General features: G+C 47.5%; 1 protein-coding gene across 2 annotated transcripts in view; it reads right to left on the bottom strand.

Moving 5' to 3' along the window:
• The window catches only part of SLC43A2 (solute carrier family 43 member 2), a 30174-nt gene that overhangs the window by 2939 nt on the left and 3842 nt on the right, over window positions 1–23393 (bottom strand). For both annotated transcript variants that reach the window (XM_027691177.1, XM_027691176.1), the window contains exons 3-13: window positions 17972–18161; window positions 16908–16963; window positions 16103–16179; window positions 9510–9602; window positions 8703–8836; window positions 8064–8266; window positions 7209–7352; window positions 3525–3663; window positions 2953–3085; window positions 1961–2034; window positions 100–223 (exon numbers count right to left, since the gene is read on the bottom strand). In XM_027691177.1, the coding sequence (XP_027546978.1) occupies window positions 100–223; window positions 1961–2034; window positions 2953–3085; window positions 3525–3663; window positions 7209–7352; window positions 8064–8266; window positions 8703–8836; window positions 9510–9602; window positions 16103–16179; window positions 16908–16963; window positions 17972–18161 (1367 nt within the window). The remainder of the gene's footprint in view (window positions 1–99; window positions 224–1960; window positions 2035–2952; window positions 3086–3524; window positions 3664–7208; window positions 7353–8063; window positions 8267–8702; window positions 8837–9509; window positions 9603–16102; window positions 16180–16907; window positions 16964–17971; window positions 18162–23393) is intronic.

Below are 23393 nucleotides of genomic sequence, written 5' to 3'. Positions count from 1 at the left end.
ACCTTGGTTCATGCACAGGAGTCCTTTTGTTTTCCAAGAAATGAGCCAAAACCCATCTTAACCACCCAAGCTTTCACATGAAATTTAAGAAGAACTTGCCCAGAGGGGGTCTCCTTTCAAAGGTCCTGTCAGTGCCATGAAGAGAGGCTGCTGCAGAAGGGCAAAGAGGGCACTGATCAACGACTGCAACCCTGTCAAGCTGCCAAACTGAGTAGAGGGGTATCTGTCAACAAAGAGAGCAACAGCATTATAATATGTCACCTTGACCGTTCACATCACCCAGATCAGATTACACTCCCAGTCAACTAATAGAGACTAATTTATAGAGACTAACTTGAGAGCACAGTCCCAAGACAGGCACAATGTGCAAGACTTCTCTCTCCTGGACTCAGGTATAACTACCTCTTTTTACAGGGTATTTGGCTATACCCCATGGTGGCCCTGGTGCCAAGGCTGGAGCCTTCCTCTCCAGACTGTTCTCATCCTAAGCTCTCAAACTTTAATATAAAATCCAGAACTTGTTTTGTTTTGCAGCTGTACTGTAGGCAGGTGGAAGTGCTTATACAACTACTGTTCCTATTGCACAGGGAGCAGAGTGTTGATATTTACAAGTTGAAAGCAGGGCCTCTTTATCCAGATGACAGCACTTGTGGCTGAGCAATTGTTTTTATCTGGTCACAACAATTTGCTCCCTTTCGAAGTGAGTGAAACCTGCACAACAGGTATGTGTTTTCCTTTTTAGAGGACAAGTCTGATCCTATGTCAAACTAAATAACACTGTTGACTGAATTGATGAATATCAGATAATACTAATGGAAAAACAAATTTCAGAAACCATCTGACATCTTTCTCTTTCCATGACTGAGCAGTGTTTAAAAAGAGTCAGGTTAAACTAAGCTTGGAAGGAGAGAAAGAAGTGGGTCAAAACCTTCAAATATTGAAATAAGTCACATTCAAAGCAAAAATACCTCACTCCAGGAAGTTCCAGAGAGTTGCAATGGCCAAACAGGATTAGTTTACAAGCAAGCTGATATGTACAGCAACATACATTTATTTACCTTGCCCAAGACAAAATCTTTTACTTCTAGCTGCCAGGAAACCAAAAGTTTATGCATTTTTGAAGCAGAGTCTTAGATGGGTTTTCTAGTCTGGATTCCATAGACACTGGGACCAAAACCTTTGACAGAAGGAGTCTGTGGAATTGTGGAGTCTCCATCCATAGAGATATTCAAAACACAACCGGGTGCAATCCTGGGCAACCTGCTCTAGCTGACTTTGCTCAAGCATGAGAGATGAACTAGATGGTCTCAAGAGGTCCCTTCCCACCTCAACGATTCTGTGATTCCCTGAAAGAGAACATCTCCTTTCTGTTCCTCTGTCCCAACAGCTCAGGACAGAGGGGCAGATCTGTTTTCAAAACCAAACACGTTGCTTAACGAGGAAGAGAGTATTTAGATTCAGCTATCGATAATTTTGATAAGGTGGAAACAAGATGGATGATCTGTCCTGGGAAAGGGAGGAGGCATCACTAATGCTATCTTGAGCAATGCTTTACCAGTGTAACTTCAGAGCAGAGCAGCAGCGATGTTTTCAGTTACGTTAATGTTTTACTTGGGCACATGCACATATCTGCTCATTGTAAGACAAAAACAGCCTTGAGCTTTTACTATATAACCGTAGTGTCAATACCTAAGTCTCACCTGAGGCCCACACAGAGCTGTGCCTGTCTCACTGCAGTAGCTATGCCAAAGGGATTGGCTGTTGCTAAACAAGGAAGGCACCAGCTGGGACTTCAGTCTAGTTACTGTCATGTCTAGTGGTGACTGTAGAAACAAGTTGCATCATTTTTCCCCTCTGACCATGAAGACTTCACTTCCTGATCTCCCTCTCACCTGGACAGCCTATCATCCCAAAACAGTTTATCTGGCCAGCCACATTTTATAGGTAACCAGAGACTTACACAGCAGCATAAAGGCCTCCCACAGCTGAGTGGATGAATCCTCTCACAATTGTGTGCAAAATGAAGGAAAGAATCTGAAAAGAGAAGCAGAAAAAAAATGTCACATTTGAGATACCACCCAGGCCCCAACACACAACCACTCCTAAAAGCTGTTCTTTCTAGTACAAAGGTGGGATTGGATAACCCAGAACCAAAACCCAAAATATCACCACAAGGGAAGAAATCTGTAGTTGTCTCAAGGCACTGCTTTTCCTTTCTTTGCAGAGGCCCCTGAGGTTAATCACACACAAGACCTCTCTCATTTGCAGATGGCACTGCTGCCAGGACGTGTCCCCAGCAACCTGTGACCAGGACCACAAGTGCTTTTTCATGGCGACCAATTTAGTTAATTTTCCACAAGTTATTGCGGACAACACACAAGTAGGAGCAAATTACATCTGTTTGCCTATATCATCAAGGCATGCTTAAGTATAGCATAAAATCACTAAACTCCTCTGCCAAAAATAGGTGGTGCCACAAAATAAATATTTTAACAGGTTTACAATCCCACATGTACCATTGGGCACAGCATTTGACGCAGAAATAACCTGCTGTATATAACCCCGTGTTGTGCTTCTTGCAGCAAATTTTCCAACTGTCAGCAGCTTAAATCAAGCCCAGGTTAAACATACAGGCACTGCTGAAGAGGATCTTGGTAGGAAAGTATTTGTTGTTACACAGCTCAGCTGCAGAAGCTTCTAAGTGTGAATAAATTCTGGATCAAATCTGACATTTTAACTAGAGCTGCTTCTTTTGGTTCTCTCAAGAATATGTAAACTGCATGGTACTATTTGTTTCAACTCCTGGGGTTCCCAAGCAGTACAGAAGTTTCCCAGCAGTGCCAGAAAGCCCTCCTGCCACTAGCACGTTCTCCTGGCACTGTCCTGCCCGTCATTTTGCCCGGCCCCACTCTGCCAGCCCCTCCAGCACCCCCATCCATTCCACCCATTCACCTGCAACGGCAGGTTAGGAATAAGACAGGTGATTCCAAATCCAACCAGCAGGAAATTCGTGAATACAAAGGCATTGGTGGCATTGGTGATTTTCTGGATCTGACGATCACGCTTTTTCTTTTTCTTGTCACTTCTGGAAGGACAGCAAAACCCGTGTTACAAAAGCACTTTCACCAGCAACTGGAACTCACAGCAAGATTCTCCACATATCACATCAACTCTATCTAAACCAGTTTGGCTAGAGGTCTGCCTATGGAGGTGGCTGGGATCTCCATCAGTAGAAGCTGAGGAACATCTGGGTACTTATTTCAGTGCTGTTACTATTACTCTTAGGCTAGGAGGGAAATCTGAGCCTCTCCTGCTACAATTTAAATTCGCTCTTCTTCACTGATCTTAGCAGACACGGAAGATAGTTTGCTCCTTTCCTCTGCAATTATCAAGTCTTCCTTCAGGCTTTCTTTTCTATACTGAAGAGCCAATATTCTTTTCAGTCTTTCATCACAAAACACATAATGCAGAGCAGGGGGGGCCTGCTACGTGGCTGCATGTCCCGTGTGGCGCACACTACGCACTGCTCAGCGTTGCTCTCCTCATTCTCTTCTGAGCCATCATCACATTCTTTCATTCTCCAATCCATGATGCACCCAATCACAGGCGCTGTCAGCAAGCACAGTAGTTGCAACACCCCAAAAATGGAAGTGTAGAGAGCCACTGCAGGGAAAAAACAAAATTAAAAATAATTATTAGTCCAAGCGATACTGTAGTAGCAATAGAAAAACAAACAAACAAACAACAAAAAATCCTGTTCCTTTCCATTGATCACCTCTCTGTTGAATAACCCAGACCCTCTGGACTCACAGGCTGACAGGCAGAGCTCAAGGAGCTGGGACACCAAAGCCCCACTCCACCAATTGGCCTCCCAGAGATTTGACATACTGGGCACATTTCCTTCAGCCTTTCTGATCCTGCACTAATATTTCCTGAGCAGCAGCTCAACAGCAGGTAGGGCTCCAAAAAAGTGGAACACAGCAACTTCTTAGTGCCAGGGAGATTTATTCTGGCTAGGACAGACAGGAAAAGTTCTCACAAGCTATATGTGCTCCACAGCCAGACCTGCCTTAGTCATCTCCTCTCCTGCCTTGCTGGGAGCTGCAGTTACATCCCCTCCAGCTGGGAAGCTCCAGCAAGGACAATCAGGCTGGGAAGGTGAGGACTAAACCCATTTTGTGCTGAATGGACAAGTATGGAGGGAGGAGGAGGGGAGATTAGCAGCCAAAAAACCACAGCATTTGAGAGCAATCATGAAAAACTCAAACTGATGAAATTTCCCACACGCTAAAGACGAGAGAAGTGTCTCCATGGTTTGCTAAGGGAAAGCTGATGCCAGCAGACTTAGAAGAACTGTCCCCTCCTGTTACTGAGCAGTTCCCCCACCCTGCAATGCTTTTTCCACTTCCTCTCAGCAGCCCATGTGATGATTTAGGCATCGCACAGAAGGGCTGGTGAGTCATGGTGTGCCACAGCTCTGAAATAAGGATGTAGTTCTGAAACTGCCCCTCTCAGCACAGAGCACAAGTAACAGCACTGTAAGCAAAACAACTAAACCAAATTTTAGTTTGTCCCTCCCAAAGCATTTCTAGGTCTGGCCAAAGCAGTACAGCCAGGATTTACACCCAAATCAACTTAGTAATGGAGATAAGTTTCCAAAAAGCCTTTCTTTGTAGCAAAGCCTTTCCAGCTGTAGCAAACTTCAGCAGGGCACCTGATGATACTTTCCTGGCTCCAGTTGCTGGCAAAGGAACCAAGAGGAACTTCCAACTCCAGTCTCCAAACTAACCCCTGTTACTCCCACAAAGGCAAACCCTGAAGTGACCCCACATCCCCTCTCATTATAGCAACTGCTGCAGCCAAGACAAACAGGTGGCATCACCCTCTATGAACACTCCAGGATCTGGTTCATTGTTGTCTGGTTATTTTTTAACAGAAGGTAAGAAGCAAGCCACGCTGTCATGTTTTGCCTCTTCTTGCTCTTCTGAACACTTAATCTTGGGCTCTAAACAGCAAGTGCAAAGGCCAACTTGAATTAGGGAATGAAATTTATGGGGTCAGCAAGAGAACAGAAGGAAAGACAGTAGCTACTACAAAACAGGGCCTCCTCAACTTATCGATCATCTTAAAAAAACATTCTTTCCTGAGGAGAAAACACCAGAACAATACCTATCAAATACCACCAGAAGTAGATATGGCAGAAGGCTGGATAGAGCTTCTATCAAGGCAAAGGGAACACACAAGGGCACAATCCTTTACATCTAATGTTCTACACATCTTGTCCTCAAAACTATCCTAAGCAATCACCTCATACAGCTGAGTTTTTCCAGCCCTGATTCTAACCAAGGTTTCCCAGTATCACCACACTTGAAACCAAGGTGACAATTTATGAAAAGCGCAGCCAGATTTCAAGTTCTAGGCACAACAGGTCTACTCTCTCCTGCCCTCCCACAACACAATTACACAGTCATTTACAGACCTACTGAACCCTCAGCTTCTTCCTCACCTTCTGAGGGTTTTCAGAAGCTAAGCAGCCACAGGCTGACTGCTCTCTCCACCTACAGGTTTCATGACAGGTCTAAGTCACCGTAATCTGCACAGGAAGAACTTTCACAGTTTTTCAGAACTGTGCCTCACTGCAACTTAAAGGCATTGCTACCTATCTGCATAATTTCTCCCACATCCTTCTCTCCTGCTCTGCTCCCAGGAATGCTGAAGTTTTCTTTGACCATAACACTTGCAGGATTTGACTCAACTCCCTCCTTCCCTTGCTCAGTGCTCCCGAGGGCAGCTGCAGGTGGAGGGAGCTCTCTCAGCAAATCACGCTCAAGTAAATAAATGTGAGAGGGACCAGGGAGATCATCCCATCCTCTCCTGATCCACACAGATTACATTTCTAAGGAGCTGCACGAGCCTTGGAAGTGCTCTTGCAGCCTGACACTGCTGCGAGCAGACAATACCACTGTTTTGCTGATGCCATGGAAACACCAAGACAGCGACTGCACTGCATTGAGCCCAGGCTAATTCAGGGGGAGGAGGGGAAAAAAATAGGGAGAAATCTTAAAGGTGGCACAGAAAAAATGCAATATACTCAAGGGGCACAACCCCTGTTCTAGCACAGAGTTTGATCTAAACAGAATTGGCAGCTTATATAGTTAACATTAATTCTAAAATTCCAAGGAGGGGAGGAAAGGAAAAAAAATGAAAGAGAAATAACTGGAGCAAGCCAGGGTAAAAATAAATAAATAAAAATAATAAAAAACCTCCAGTGTCAGAGTTACAAGGTAAGCAGAAAACTAAGCACCTTTGGGAAAGGTAGGCAGTGTGAAGTTTGTCCTGTTTACTGTTTAATGCCTAAATTGGCTCCCAAGCCAGGAGATAAAGAGCTGAATGCTGCAGGCTGTCAGAGGCTCAAGAAACAAAGCAATTCAGGGAATGCCAGGGCACTTGGAGTTTCCTGACTTTCCTTCCCTTCCCCAAAGCTCACTCCTGTTTTCAGAGGAGTGCCTCTTGATTTATCAGCTCCATGCAATCCAGATTTAACAAGTTCAAACTGGATCTTACTACAAAGGACAAAAACAACTTTAAAAAAAAAAAAAAGTCTTAAGTCTTGTTTTGCAACCCTGGGTCTTTTGAACAACAGTAAACTAATGTACTCTTTCCTGTTTGCTCCATGTGCTGCATGAGAACTATAAATACAGACGAGTCCAGTGCGGGGAGCACCCCGAGCCTCCCCAGCACACACCAAGCTGCACAAAACAGCTCTGACTTCACTTCTCCCACCCCCGGCTGCTGGGCTGAGCCACCGAGTTCAACCATTAGTCATGAGAGTCAGCTGCTCTGCACTCTGTGCTTGCTTAGGGTAAGGAGAACAAATACCTGACGAAATAGGATTTCCAGTGAAAATAAAAATTATGGCAGTCCACCCTGAGAGGCTGCTTTCAACAACCTACCCGGGGAAATAACATGGAGCAGTATTTGACAGACACAGGGCTAAAATTAGGTTGACATTCAAGTGTCTACCTCGCTGCCCCTCTGTCCTGGGCTGGTTCCAGCCCTAGACTGGACCTACCCAGCAGCTGCCAGTGCACCACACACGGTGTATCTGCTGAGTAATCAGGTTCACTGGCCTCTTGTAAGGACCAAGCCTGAGGCAGCTCCCAGTTCCAAGGAAGCAGATAAAGAAAGGTCTTCAGAGATCCCCCTACCTTGACTTGGGTCTCCAGACAGAAACTCAAGGATGGTGTTCATGGCTCCCATGTAGAAGATGAGCCGCAGCTGAGTGACACACATGGTGATAAGGCTGAGCAACAAGATAGGGCTGAAGACACTCTTCATGAAGGAGGGAGAAGCTGCAGAAGGAATAACAGAGTCTGAAGAAAGCAATATACCTTGGTAAACATTTACCATTTCAGAAGAGGCTTCCACCTCTGGCCTAGCAGGTCTTCTCCTCAATAGTCATTCCAACACTGTGTGCCAGTGGCAGCTCCAAGGAGTTCACAGTTAACTACCCGGCACCTTACAAACTTCCATAATGAAGAGCTGTAGGTGCTTGGAGTTTGAGTACCAGTAACTGGAGCAAGGGAGCAGGAAGGAGGACTTGCCTGATACAGTGGATTGGAACAAAAGGAAACTTCAAACCATTTGCTTTCACCATCAAGGCCAGGTTGGACAGGACTTTGAGCAACCTGGGCTAGTCCCTGCCCAGGGCAGGGGGATGGAATTAAATGATCTTTAAGGTCCCTTGCAAGTCAAACCATTCTATGATGGCAACAGTCCACCTAAGACACAGCAGTGACCAACTGCCCTGTCCTCCTGCAGCCACACCCATTGCCATGGTGGTGTCCCCACCACTGGCTACTCCATATGTTGTATTTAGGCAGGGATACAGGGGCACAGGATTCCTTATATAACTGAACTCCTATTTCCGTCACAGTGGCTGGCACATGGCCCTGGCAACACCTGGATCACGTATCACTCTTAGGAACAGGTCTGGAGCAGAGCAAAGAGGCCAATGGGCTTGTGCCAGCACAAGCATCCCTGGGGCACTCAGGGAACCACACCTGCACTGTCAGGCTGGCACTTCACTTCCAGGTCCACTGTAGACAGGCAGAGCTTGTTGTTCTCTTGCAAGGCCGCCGGCTCCTTGGGGCCCTTCATGGAGCTCCCCACGCTGAGACGGCGCCCCACAGTCGTCACCTGCTTGTAAAACTGCTTCCCAGTGATCTTGTGGTCAAATCCCAGCCAGCTGAACTTTATTTTCACCCTGTTGGGTAGCAAAGGGCATGAGAGCTGCAACACAGGGTGAGGAACCTGAGGCAGCAAAGTTGCAAGAGTCAGAAAGGCTGTTTGTGGATTTAAGGCACTAGTTTCCATCTACAAACCCACACATGGTTTGGATCCAGAGCACATAGAGATACTTTCCCCAGGCCAATTTGGCACAGGTCAATGTAGGAATGCTTATGACTATGGACAGATTATTTTTCCATAATTCCTACGCTTTGGAAAGTTCCACTTTCCAGTGGTATTCACCAATAAAGACATAATGGTAACAGCAGACATAAATCCTCAACCTAAGAGGTGGCAGCAATAAACAACATGCAAGGGAGTTCCCTGTCCTCTCCTCCAAGTTCTTTCTGCCAGCACTTTCTAGAGATTTAAGAACAGGATTAGCCCTCAAGGCCAGGATAGAGGGAACTTACGAATAGTCCATGTCTTCTGGTCCTGGGAAAGGCTCCAGGGGCCAGTTGAAGAAACAGTTGAGGAAAACAAGTCCTGCACAGCTTGCCCAGACAAGCAGAATAAGGATGAAGGAGACCCCAAAGTCATATATAACCTGGAAATCACAAGGGAACATGTTTTTAGCTGTAAGAGTAGAAAGATCCTTCAATATTCTTTGAATGAGGTCTGAGAGAAACCGCTGGGAAAGAACATACTACATTTAAAATGGGTTAAACTCAGGTGGTTACAAAAAAAAGCAGTTTTGTGGCAAGAACCTTCTTCTTGGAAAGCCATCAGGAACTTCCCTGCACACCTGAGATTGGTTTACCTTTATATATCCCCCTTATGCCAACCCTGCAATCAAACAACTCTGGTTCAGAAGCAGTAGTGATCTATCCAGGCAGCTCAGGTGACTGTCTCTTGTCCCCTCAGTGCCTTTGCTAGCAATAAATTATCTTCAAAGCCAACCATTGGTGACAATCACACAGGTTAAGTGTACATATGTGGATTAAAAAAAATACATATACACGGCTCAGAGATTGAAAAATTTAAGATCTTTTTTAAGAAATTTGTTACTTCAACTTAGCACTTTTTAAATTTTCTATTTGCTGCATTCTCAAGGCAGTCACTTGGGAAGCCTTTAATACAGACAGGAACTGAATCTTGCAAATGCACATCTCTAAAAAGTGCTTTAGCAAACAGTCCCTCTTTCTTGCCACATTATTGCTAAATGGTGCAAGACGCCAGCACACCACCCCCAGTCACGAGTCTTGATCCCATGGCCTCACCTTGATTCCTGGAAAAGTCACAGCAGAGGAAGCATAGGAGCCAATCATCAGAGCAATGAACGTGGAACGAAGGTCACCAAACATGTTGGGCAGCTGGGGAATGAAAAATCGGTTGAAACAGGCTGGTGCCAAGGGAACGAGGCTTTATTGGGACAATATTGGCACTTAGGATTAAGGTTCCTGGATACCAGAATGTGAAGCAGCCAGTTTTACTCAGGAATGACTTAGCTCTTTAGGATATTACTCTGCAGGTTGCACTGGTGTCTCCAGTGACAGGGAATGTCTACAATTCAAGATTTATGTGCTCAGTGACACTGCTTCTTTCCAGACTGACAGCATAGTTTGCATTGGTCACCTTTAGCACAGGAATGTGTGCTCCAGCTCTTGCACTTTCTTTAAGAGTTTCTTACCCCAAAGTCTGCAGCCACCACCTCTTTTCCTCTCCAAAAAACCCGTGCCCAAGTTCTCTGTGCATCACCCTCTTTTTAAGTCAAAAGTTGTTAGACATAGGCCGTGATTGCCACAGTCTAACACACCCTGCAACACCTTGAACTGCCAGGTTTGTTTATGCACCTGGGGTCAGCATCCAAATCTTTCCAGTAGACCAGAAAGTTCCTGTTATGACAAGAAGGAACAGAGACAAACACGAACGGTGCTGCTGTTTGCATTTCCATTTCTAGCCATCTCCATGGCTCCTTCTGTGAGAGCAGACTCTCTCTAGCTAAAGCTGATAATTTCTGCATCATTTGGATGTCTCAGATGCCCAAGCACCCTATCTGGGAGCTAAGTGCAGGAAAGCAATCACAAACACTAGATATCCAAGGATTTATTGCTCAGCACAGCTACACAGCTGCTGAACTCTGTAGCAAGCAACAGCACCTCATGTTGCCATTCCTGCCACCCACCCCACTTCACTGCCTGGGCTCCCATCAGGTGTGTTGGCATTGCTGGGAGCAGACCAGGCTGGTTCTGCAAGGATCTGTTGGGAAAGCAGACAGATTCTTGGTAGGGACAGCTAGAAGCAGCTCACAGCAGCCACTTCTGCCACCTCAACAGGAAAAATCACTCCCAGGCTGGTTCACCAGCCCCTGCTTCCACTCAGGACCCAAAAGCAGAGTGAAAAAGGCAGAAAGAGCTGGGAGACCTTCCCACTTCTTTTTAAAGGAGGAACTCCCTGTTTTCCTAAACAACCAGACATGAGCAAGTTTCCATCACTCACCAATGATGGCCTGGAAACTGAAAATTACAGGGAGAGGCTTTGAAGTTGTTGGGCTACAGAGAGCTCGGCTGATACCTCCTGAGTCTGGTCAACGGGCAGAGATTCTGCTGCAGGCAGGCAGATTTCCCTCCCACCTCCTTTTTTTGGGTCACTTACTCCCCAAATTCACTTGAGCATCATTACCACGTCAGCCTCAGAGGACCTCAAAGCAGGACACTGCAGATGCCTTCTAGGACTGAAAGCACAACCAGCATTTTATCTGTGTAAAGGGGCCACTGCACAGAACAATTCAGAGAACATGAGACCGAGCCTGAGCAAGCAAATGCTGCCATCACATTCCCCTTCCACTGCTGAAAAACAAATCCATCTTTCCCAGGAGCAGCATATAAGGCAAGCAAATCTGGCTTGTGTCACAGCAGGAGCGGCGTGTTTACAACGCAAGTATTCCTGTGCAGGCACACTCCAGGATCCATCTGGCTGTTTATCATCCCTGTGTCCCACTGCAGAGCTTCCTATGCAGTGCAGCCTCCAGGTCCTCAGATAACCCCGGCCAGGGAGCAGCAGGAATGATGTGCCGGTGAACCCCGGGCAGAAAACGCTGCACTGCTCTGCAGAGGATCCCCACACCCATCCCAGATCCCCGCATGCGGGAGAGCTGCCAACAGGCTGCTCTCGGGAGCTGCAGGCAGGAAACGGCAAAAGGATCCAAAGGTCTGTTACCAGGCTCGAAAAAATCCCTCCTTGGAAGCAGTGGCCTAAATACACACCCCAGAGAACAGCATCTGCAGAGGATACGGTGTCTGCAGGCTGCAGAAGGGCTGGTCGCTGTTACCAGGCCGGGCATTCGCTTCATCTCAAACACCACACACCTAAAACGATCTCCAGAAATGACAACAAGCAGCTGCTCCTGCTGGGGAGCTCGGGGCAGGGCAAGGGCTCCACAAACACAGCTGCTTCTTGGCTCGGGGTGGTTCTCCCCAGAGACCCGAAGATCACAAAAAGCCTTTTTAATACAGCAGACAAGCAACTCCCAGGTGGATCCTCCTGCTCTGAGGGCTACTGGAGACACAGAACAGGCAACTATGCCTGGGAAGACCCAAGTCTGCTTCTGCCTTGATGGGCATAGAAGTCCTAGAAAGGCTAAAGATTTCCTAAAATCCAATTTGGCACCAAGCAAGCAGCTAGATTAAAAAAAAACCAAACCAACAAAAAACCAGAAGAGATTTAAGGTCTTATCCAACCCTATCAAAACAGAAACTGCAAACACTGAGCACTTGGAAGGAAGGGAAATATGAGACTACCTGGAGGGGCAGAGAGGAGGTGAAGGGGAAAAGTAGTCTATACCCAGACAGAAAACCTCTCAGACTGTGAATGCCAGCACTGGCAGGGCCTGGGCAGGTCTCAGCTAAGGACCAGCTACTAAAATAACACATAATATTTACCAAGTAATTTTTCATGCTGTCTTTATAGTAGCAAGCATTGGAAAAAATGAACCACGGGGAAGAAAAAAAAAAACCCTACAAAAAACACAAGCCACGGAGAGCAAGTGGGTTCTTTGTTTTTCTGCCACCAAAAAGATCTGATCCCCATTCTGTCTTATCTCTGCAGGCCAGAAGTGACTCCTCCACTAAGTTCTGCCCATTCTGGTACGACAGCTCCAATTCTGCAAGACCTATGATGACAGAAACTCTTCAGCCTTCTGTTTAAAGGTCAATAACACTCAATGTACTATTAACTTCATGTCCTGTCAGAAAGACACTAACTGAATGTTTCCATACGTAACTTTTCCTGGAATCCTTTATTGCAGGTGTGTAATCCTACACTGATAAATAATTTCCTCTTGCAGATTATTTTCTTATCTGCCCTATAGTGAGTTTGAGATCACCTTTTATAATTTTCTCAGCTTTTTCCTGGAGATAATCCATATACAGAAGATACCACAGCAGTACTACTAAACCCAGTTTCCCTCCTCTTGCAAGGACTGTTTGAAAAACAATGGAAGAAGTCAAGGGATTGAGAACCTGACTACTGGAGAATGGTATTTTTGTTCAATTAAACTTTGTTTTCCCTGTCGGGGGTGTATTTGGAAGGTATACAGACACTAAAAATATGTTCTCCAGGAAAGCTTCAAACTGCCTGCTTTGCTCAAAGCATATGGAAATTCTTGTTCCCATTCTCCAACAAACAAAAGCTCAGAGAGCCCTAAGTTTTCCTAATATTTCCAAGCAGATTCCCTATACAGAGATGTTCCCCCCGCCCTGATCATAGGGGGTTGTTTGTAGCAGAAAATAAAGAGCAAAGCAGCTGTAATTCTTTGAAAGGAAAACAGGACAGAGAACAATCTATAAAAGGCTCTTTGTGGTAATTTATCACACATGTTTATTTCTTTGCATGAAATTGCTGCGGAGCAGGACCAGCGCCAGATCCCTGTGTTGCTGTCAGAGCCACCAACACAGATCTGTTTCCATTTCCAATCTTCACTTATATTGGCTAAGACCAAGTCACAAGGCAGAAATCTCCCCTCTGCATTTTAACAACAGGCACAGTCTGACCTTGTTCCCAGAACTGGGAACAGCACCGTTTGCTCGCTCCCCCTCCTCCCCAAGCCACAGACAAGGCACCCAGAAACGGCAGCTTGTTTTGGCTCCACAGCCTGCCATGTGCTTTCATGATACCCTGGGGACTTGTCACTGAAAAAGGCTTTAAACTCAAGAGGCAAAGCTTTGTGCAGTACTGTCCCAGGCTCTAATCCTCAGAGATCCCATTTATCCCTTGCAGAGGCACGGAGGATCCCAGTTTCCTGCCCTGCCACGCAGGCGGCCCAGGAGGTTCCGACACCTGATGAAGCTCCCTGGGTGAGCACCCCAACCCCACACACTGCAGGGGCTCTCTCATGGACACCCAGCCATGAAGCACCAACCATAACCCACCCGGGGTGGCAGAAGACCAGCTCATGCACCACTAGGATTGACCCATTTCCTGGAGCACTTCAGGCCACTGGCAGCTGGCAGGGGAAGGGAGTCACCTTGCTGTGACTCGTGCGTGCACGTGTGTGCTCGGCAGCCAGGGCCTGTGTCAGCCAGAACGAGCTCCCTTGGCACCAGGAGCGGCTCAGGGCTCACCGCCCTGGCAATGAACGTCCTTACAAAGGTCTCTGAGCCTCCCCTTTCAGTGCTTACTCCAACCTCTCCTGGGCACAACACAGGGCACAGGGTGTACGAGCCACGTCACCCACAGCCTGCAAGCCGTGGAGCTGTCATCCCTATGGAATCATGGAATATGCTGAGTTAGAAGGGACCTATCAGGACTATCAAGTCCAACTTCTGGCTCTGCACAGGACACCCCAACAATCCCACCATGTGCCTGAGAGCATTGTCCAAATGCTCCTTGAGCTCTGTCAGGTTTGGTGCTGTGACCACTGCCCTGGGGAGCCTGTTCAGTGCCCAACCACCCTCTGGGTGCTTGATATCCAACCTAAACCTCCCACCTCAGCTTCATGCCATTCTCCCTTGTCACACTCCCTGTCTCTGTGGGCCACAGCTGGAAGGAATCCACAAGGTATCATCGTGTCACCACAGAAGGTGGCTCTTGGCACACCAACTGCGAGCTCCCCAGCTCGCAGGCAGAACCACACAGTGATCTGCCAACAACCAAACTACAGCTGCTTCCAACAGTCACCAGCACAGCTACGCTGTGATGCAGGTGAAGAAGTGCTTCCCTCCCACTTTAGATTATTTTTAACCACGTTCACACGCCTCAGGTACCAAAATGCCTCTGTGCAGCTGTGCAGTGAGGCACCAGCAGCTACATCTGACTCTGGGTTGGAGAAGGCAGGCCTGAAGCCACCTCAGCTCTTTATAAAAACACACTGATGTCTGGAGGGGGTGGGCTCCACCTGAGGCCTCCCTGTGTGATCTCACAGCATCACTACTTGCTTCAGACCTCCTCAAGGCTTGGATCTCTTCTGGGAAGATCTGACCTTTTTCCTGCAGTTCCTCAGCACTGAGGAACTGGCTCACTAATGAGGGTACTAATAAGTGGCTTTGCTCACTTCTTCTGGTGCTAAAAGCCACAGTACAGCACATCCAATATATTTCCTCCTTATCCTTGCCCTCATTCCTATCATCATCAGTGGTTCTAAAATAATCTGTGACCCCTCCATAATCACCCAGAGAGACAATAACCAATGCTGGCAGCAGCAGGGTGGGAATCCTCCCCTCTCCCACAGCAGTACTGATGTGCTCCTCTCTTCCTTGCTTTTATTTGAAGTGTGGCAGGATGACATTTGCCCCACAGTTCCTTGAGACCACAGCCAAAGCTCCCAGTGAAGAACGCCCCATACAAAGGAGAGAGCAACATCTGCACAGAGTTTTGAAAGCTTTGAATACACGAAGGCAACAGCAGCAGCAAAATCACAGTACACGGAGTGCTCTCGAAACCCAGCCTCTGCCAAATTTAGGTCTCAGGAGTTCAGCCAGTGATTAAGCCTTGTTCAGCCAGTGCCTAAGCCCTATTAAATTGGTGGTAACTTTAATAGGAAGTTTTACTTTAACAGCAAGTTCAAGGTAGTGCAGTCCACATCTGAAAGTTTTTGACCACAGCTCAAAAAACATCAGTGCTTCCCAGACTTGTTTTCTGGGCGACTTTCCACGCAGCCCTGTTTCAGCCATGCTGACAACAATCAGGGTAATGAGGCAGAAAATAAAGCAGTTATTTGGAGAATGATACTGCTTCTGCCTCCAGGCAAAAAGAACCCCAAAATGTAGAGATCCAGCTGACAGTTGTTGACCAAAGCTTTCCATACAATCCCTAAACTAAACATATCCAAGAAGGCTGCACAGATGGAGCTGGACACATTCAACAATGCAGCACTTCTAAGGAAACCTGCAAAGGACTCTCACCCTTCTGAAAGTAAAAGCTTTTAGTGCTCAAGAACAATCACTCTCCTGAGGCGAGATGCAAACTGCGCTTGCAGAAAGCTGGTCATACCCAGTTGCAAAGGGTTTGTGCCCTGCTGATTCTTCCTGCAGTATGTCAATGCTAAATCCAGTGCAAACACATGTCCAGCCTCTGCCAAGTAGCTGAGCACTGCATGTACAGGCATATGACAATGTGAGTCCCAGACAAAAACACTTCCTTTTTATCCCCCAACCTTCACCTGAGATACAAGGGGCAGGTGAAAAAACAGGACTGGGGAAAACAAGCCTTAGAATAACAACCTAGTTCTCAGTCCCAAGGGTGACTGACCCTTTGTACCAAACACAAACATGTGCTATTCAAGCCACGGGCAGAAGATCCACTTTGCTCTTTCCTGCCAGCCCAGCTCACAGCCACAGTAAGGGACAGAACAGTCAGGTAATAACTCTTCACTTACCGTGAGCGATGTGAAGGTCATGCACATCCCACCAAAGCCATTCAGAGCCAGTGCAATGAATATCAGCACAGACAGAGCTGCAACAATAAAAAACCTGCCCTTAGCTTTCACTAGGGTGGGGAGGGAAAGGAGAAAAGAGCCCTGAGGGCTTTGGCCCTGACACACAAAACCGTCAGCAGATCAACACCCTCAGGACATGTCACGCTGTTCTTGACCCAGCACCCATCTCCCCAGCCACACAGATCAGGAGGGACAGGGCTTTCCTCCAAAACAGAGCTCAGGATGGGATCATCTTTCCCCAGAATGGAAGGGTTTCTTTTCTCTAAGGAAAAGACTTGCTGATTCAGCTTGTCTGATGGGTCTTAAAAGGAAGATTTACTCGAAAGAGCTGGATTTAAAGTGTCATGTCACTGTCTGGTCTCGAGGAGCAAGCTCCATCCATCCCTGGCAAGAAAACAATTTACACATTGTGTGCTATTACCTATTTCCCAACCCTGAAAAAGCCATGAACTTGTTTGCAATTACTACTTTACAGGACCTGTCCTTGCCCAGCCACAAAGCTAAGAGACCTGGGTATCTCAGACATTTGGCCCTTGACTGTGCTCTCCACTTAGTGTTGTGAAACATCAGCCCTCCCCAGAGCCACTTGGCTCCCTCAGGCTGGCAGAGGCTTGGCTCATGCCCTCAGCAAGACCCCAGTGCAGCACTGGGGGTGTGACAGCCTGAGCACACTCGTCTGCTTCCCCAAAAACCCCAAGCCACAGCCCCAGAGTCCTCCCGGCTCAGCAGAGAGACGCTGACTTACAGTCTGGGTTACTGGCACCGTACGCGATCAGCACACAGGACACAGCAAAGCAGGCACTGAAAGGGAACCAGACCCATGAGTTTCTCACAGACAGCCTTAAACGCAGTAAATTACATCTCCCTCCTTCTCCTCAGCGCCTCGTTAAGCAAGCGCGATGTAATTTCTGTGAGAGGGAGGGAAGCTGGCAATCTGGAAAGAAAAATCCAGGGAAATACCCAAACGTTAACAGACAAACAAATATTACGGGCAAGCCTTGCACAAGGGCTGAGGCAGGAACCTTTCCTCCCAGTAATGACGCAGCTCTGCCTGGACTCAAATTCCCCACAGAGCTTTGCCAGCCCTCACCCCGAGGTGACCAAAGACAGCAGCAGCCTTTGTCTTGAGCCCCAGCTGTGGTCACAGCACTCACGGCTCCTCTCTGGTAGGGTTTGAGTCAGAGACTTGCCCTGTTTTTCCCACTCTGCCTACAGGCCAGTTTGGGTTCTGATCAAGTTCACTGCATTAAAATCGTGACAATTAAAACAGTGCTGGGGTCCACTGAGCCCAACAAGTCACTAATCCCTACATGCCACGATGGAAGCAGCTAAGACCTTGTTATTTAAGGCATAAAGCAACATACACCACATGGAAGAGAAGGGCCCTAGAAAAGGCAACAGGATGTGTTTATTCCCAAGTTAACTCCCCAGCCTGCAAACAATGATGTAACATCTTGGTTTTGTGCCCCTCAGGACACAGCTCCCAGCTCAAGGAGAAAGCTCCCCTCCATGACTCACAAATGACTCTCCCTCCAGGCTCCATCTGGACGGGGATCACAGAGCAACACTGAAGAGCAGAAGTGTGGACATGGAGTTCCAGCCCCTTCCCTTATGGAGCAATTCACTGTGCTGGCTGAAAACATCCCAGCCCTGTGCATGGCCACCAGCTACCAGCAGATCCCATCCCTCATACTCTTCCCAATGCTGCAGGGACACCACAACAGGCACAGCACCCAAACAGCACCCATCTGCCCCAGACAAAGTGGGAATTCACCCCTCAGCCCACCTGGGGGAGCACAGGACACCCACCTGCCAAGCAGCCGCAGCTTGCGAGGGCCGTACTTGTCCATGACAATTCCCAAGGGCAGCGTGATGGCACTGAGCAGGAAGGACCCGATGGTGAAGGCCAAGTTCAGCATTTCATCCTGGGCGTTGCAGGAAGGCCATTTGTGCTCTGAAGCTGTGCTGTTCTCGTGTTCAGAGATGTTGTTGGTGTCCTCTACACGGGATGAGAGAGGAACATGCGTTAGGATGGGGTTTGCAGCGTTTCAGGAAGGAGGGAAGAGAAAAGCCCCACACACAGGGTGTCACAACATGCTGGGCATACAGCCTCCACATTCCAGTTTTTATTATAATCAGTGAGAAATGGAGAAGGAGAGCAGCAGAAGGACAAGGGAAACCTGAGCAGGAAAAGGATGCACAGGCACCCAGGGGATAGGCATCCCCTGCAGCAGCAGGGTAAAAACCTAACAATGGAGATGCATTAATTTATTGAAACAACTATACAGCAAGGGCCTGGCAATTACAGGGGACTAAACCCGGCAGAACCTGAAGGGACTAACACAAAAATAGGTTCCTCCTAATTTACAGCTGTCATGTTCTCATCACAGATTTTTCCCTAACAAAACTAGTGACAGCTACAGTCAAATCAGTTATTTTGGTTCCAGACACTGGGCTGACAAGGCCTGGCACTGAGCAACAGCCTGCTCAAATGAATAGCTTCCTACCCTCACTGCAGGCATCAGGATGAGGAATGGCTTTGCAGTAGCCACCCTGCTTTAGCTGCCCTGGCTCTGAAAAATCCTTCCTGGATTTAACTACCCTGCTCCCAGGAGGGTTGGCAGCTCACCTGCCTTCTCCATTTGTTAAAGGATTGATGCATCTTTAACTCTTGCCCCATAATTAGCATTTTCTATTCTTTCAAAGTGGGTTTAGGTCGTACAGATCAATAATAACTCCAGCCTTCTGTTCTTGCCCTTGCATGAGGAACTCTGCATGCAAACTCCCACGCTGAACAGAGCCCACGTTGTGTAACCGAGACAGAAACAGGGCAGTTTAAAAAAAAAATGAAAGGAAAGAAGTTCCCTTTTACTGCCTCATGTCAACTCTTCTCCTGTTACATGCCTATCCCAAGGTTGCTTACAACTCCTTGAGTGAGTACATGTGCCTTTAGACTTTCATTAACCCACAGCTCCAGTGCACTCCACCTCTCCTTCTCCCAACACTTATCTGACTCGTAAGTAACCTTTGCTGATATGACAAAGCACTTGCTCTCTTGCTGCTGCAAGCCAGTGATATAAAACACTCTCCTCCATATTTAATAACTCATCTGACAAAGTTCAATATTAAAGGAGGAACAGGGAGAGAAGTCACCTACATAACCATCAGCATGCAGTGAGACTAGAGATTCCCAGTGAGCCCTGGTTAGTTAGTTAATTAGCAGGAATCCCTCACGTACAAGTGATTTCAGATTCACTGCTTTGTGTGGCTCGTAGAGGAGATTCCCTTGGCTGCTTTTGCCCTCCCTCCATCTCTAGAGATCACACAGCCCCATCTTGCAACTCCTTCTCTTCTACTTAAGCCTCAGCACCACTACAGTTACTGGCTGCACCCTGCCTCTCCCAGCTGCCCAAAACCACCCTCCCAGCTTTGTGTCTACTGCAAACAAACCTCACTCCACCTTCCAGCCATCAGGTATCAGCAGGAATTCAGCTGATATCCGAGGCTTTTGAGCTGCCTGCAAGCCTTCCTCTATCCCCTCCCAGCACTCCAGGGAAGGCAGAGGCATTTCTCTCCATGTACATTGTTCCCACCAACATCTTTGCTAAGATGGTCTCAAACAGCCTTCAGGCAGCAATGACTGTTCCTTCCCATTGCCATGTGCTCCTGATTGATAATTTAATCTGTCCCTTCTCTTGCCTTGCTATTTGTGGATAGCCCAAATAAGCAACAAATATCCCCAAAACACCACATGTCCCACCAGAGGCATCACTTTGGCAGGAAGGGCAGCACTGCAGCCTGAGGCTCCCAAGTCACATCCTTAGAAATCTGTCCTGGACAGACTTCGGAGGCTCTCTGCAGTTTTCACATTACATCTCAATCTTTTTCATCCATCTTTCCCTCAGTCTCCTCTTGGTGTGGCCCAGGATCTTAAATACTGACTTGAGACAGCAGCTCTGAAAGGCAGGCACAGGCTCACAGCTTCACCCACAGCATCAAGGCTTTTTGGGCTCTCCACAAAGATAAATTCATAGGAAACAGATGTGGGTGAGAGGTTAAACTCGGGAAAACAAGGGGAGAGGGAGAATTGAGAAAGTAGTAGCAGTTGCTCTGTGTCAGCACTGTACAGAGATAGCTCAGCTGTGGAGTGGAAGAAGGGTGGAGGGCCATGAACAGTGCAGTGACCTTTTAACTCCTGGCTGTGTGTGTTAAAGCATCTGTAACCCTCCACAGAAAAAGATCTCAAAACAGAAATATTCAGTATTTAAAGCTGGAGTACATGAATTCCTGAAAGTGTATTGATGTGTACAGCAGTGACATGATCCCAAGGAGCTCCCACACACATCTGCAGACCCTCCGATGACACTCACGATGGGCACCAACACCAGGAGGTGAAGAGGGCACAGCTCAGAAACAGCAAGGAAACTTGGCCCTCTCCAAAGACTTGCTGCAGCCAGGAAGGCTTGGAATAGGGCACCAAACTTCAGTCCCTGCCTGTACCAACCACCTTGTTTACGGCTGCTCAGTGCCAGCTCCAAGGAGGGGCCAGGCAACAGTGCTATGTGGAAATACAAATTGTTTGTGAAAATAGAAGCAGCCTCTGAGCAACAAGAGAAGATCCACTGAGGCGTAATGGAAATGATTCAAGCAGCCCTTGGCACCCTGACATGCTCTGATCCTTTGAGCCACTTCCATAAATAGAACATTTTGGAGGGGCTGCAGGTGTTTGCAGCACGCACAAGGTCCAGCCAAGAGCTGCCTCTTCCAGCAGCACAGATTCAGGTGCCAGCAGGTCATCAGCATAGGAGAGTGAGTGGCAGCACAGGACACGCAGGAGGAGTTTAATGGGCAGAGAACCTGCCTAACTACTCACCTACCTAACTCACCTGGTTACAGCAAACAGCAGTTCCCTTCAATCACAGATCCTGTTCCAGATCAGTGCACGCCACACTCCCGGGGAAAGTCTCCTACGTGCCTGGCTCCCTCTGCAGCAGTGCTTTGGGGAAGGGCTGGCTCTGTGCCCACAGTGGTGCCCTCCCCAAATTCTCTTGCCAAGTCCACCTGCCAGGTCTGACAGGCAGGAGAGACACCCGGGCGAGGAGCAGCAGAGAGGCTGAGCACACTCACCACTGCCTCACTGACAAGCCAGAAGAAGCTACAAATCTTTACCAGCAATTACAAGAACATGCTGCCTATTTTTACAGCACTCCCCATACAAAGCAGCAGGATTTCTACTGCCCAATTAGTAGTTCAAGTTACTATTTAAAGAATGACAGCTTAGGTGAGAACAAGGCTGCCTCGGTAATCATTTATGTCAAGATCATCACTGAGATTTGTTCAGGCTGGAACATTTAAAGTCACCCTTTCTCCCAAATTAGGTGCTGCAGGTTCCACGAGAGGGTCAATCATTAACTACTCTTTACTGACCTCTTCAAATCTCAGGCACACACATCACATTACCAGAGGAACAAGCCTGGCTTTTTCAGGAGCCATCTCAGATGGCACAGAGGAGGTTTCCTTTCATCTTGTTTCATGGATCAGACTGTGCCAAGCAGGCAAGACACCCCCAGCCACCCTGGCAATAGCTCTGTGGAACAAAGCCTGCACACCCTCACTTTCCTCCTCTATTTTTATATTAAAAAAAAAAAGAGAAAAAAAGGAGGGAAAAAGAGAGAAATCGGGGCCAAAGAACTGGGAGTACTGGTTAAAAAAAAATACCACCATGAAAGACATGTGCAAACAACTGATCTGCAGTCTGCCCACATAAGAACATGTTTTGTCTTTTCAGGATGGTGTCATACTTCTGGGAACTGGGAGGAGATGTTCTTGCTTTCTACTGCAAATGCAATTTATTCGGGTTTCCCTGTCCCTCCACTTGCACTTCCAGGACCCCCTCTCTGGGCACCCAGCTGAAAACCTCACAGAGCCAAGGCGCAACCTCCAGTCAAACTCCCTTCCTTCCCCAGCTGTGGTTTCCTCTTTGCAGCACCTTTCCCTGCAGCTCTGTGCTACCCCGGCAGCTGCTGATCGGCACAGTGTGTTTCCTGTGCAAATTGAACATTTACCACGTTTTCTCTCTTCCTGTTTACAGGGTCACCTGTGCAGCCTTTCCACAAACCGTTGCTGTATCTTCTCAGCTTGGAAGGGACCTTCAGACTGCAAATTCCCCATCACAGACTCCAAATAAGAGGAAAGAGCTGCAAGGCAGCACCTTCCCCCTATGCCTGTGTTAAAGCTCGTTAACTTGCCGTAAGTGAATTAGCTTATCATCCCTTTGGTATTCTGCAGCCCTGTCTTAGAGGAAAGCCCTCTGTGCCCCTTATCTCTGCTCTTTGTGAGCAGATTATCAAGTTCAGGACTTTCTTTTTTTTTCAAACGTGTTTCAGACCCAAGCCTTGAGCTTCCCAATCCCAGAAACATCACAGCAATGCAAGACCCTGAACTGATCAAATTCCCCAAGAGCTGATAAAGCCCAAATCCCGATAAAGACTGTGGAGTCAGCACTTGCACGGAATAAAAGATGCTGCTTCAGTTGGTTAAAGGCCAAGTAGTAGTGTAGTAAAATTAAAATGGGAACAAAGTGCTACTACCAGACTCCTTGTCAGCGAATTTCAAACATACCTCTCAGGAGGTGGCCAAACTGGTACAACCCCCCACTCAAACCCTGTTGCACAACTGCTTTAAAAATATTTGTTATTTTGGATTTTTTTCCTAGGTGTCCACCTCCACCCTCAGGCAACTGAGTTAAGAGTCCATTGGACCCCACATTTGTACAGTGGTTGAGTAAAATCCAACACCAGAAGCTAAGGGCAAGCAGGGAAAGTGGGTGATTCAATATGAAGACAAGGAGCCCTTCATGAACTGCAGCCACTTTCTGGGCAGCTGCTGTTACCTTCAGAGAAGAGCCTGCAGAAAGGACAAGGTCTAGTTTTCCCTTTCATTGGACAGCATCACAAAGTGCAAGAGCTTTTGCTGACAAACCAAAAGCCCTGCCAAGAACCTTTGGCTCATTAGGAAAAGTCTATTTTTTTTTTTGCAATACTTACATGCACACAGCAGCATTAGGAACAACAAGTGCCCAAAGGCTACTAGTTATAATTTGTTTGCACCAGCCTTCCAGCCAAGCACCCACTCTGGCTGCAGGATTCAATAGGTTGCCCTGAAAAAGGCAACCACTGGGCCATCCTAATCCCAGCAAAGGTCAAACTCAGCTTGAGGCTGGTCATTGAGA

Source organism: Neopelma chrysocephalum, unplaced genomic scaffold (genome assembly GCF_003984885.1).
Source record: "Neopelma chrysocephalum unplaced genomic scaffold, ASM398488v2 Primary Assembly neopelma1_82, whole genome shotgun sequence".
In the NCBI taxonomy this organism is placed as follows: Eukaryota; Metazoa; Chordata; class Aves; order Passeriformes; family Pipridae; genus Neopelma; species Neopelma chrysocephalum.
The sequence above is the reverse complement of the archived record's forward strand: the minus strand, read 5'-3'. Positions and strand labels throughout refer to the sequence as shown.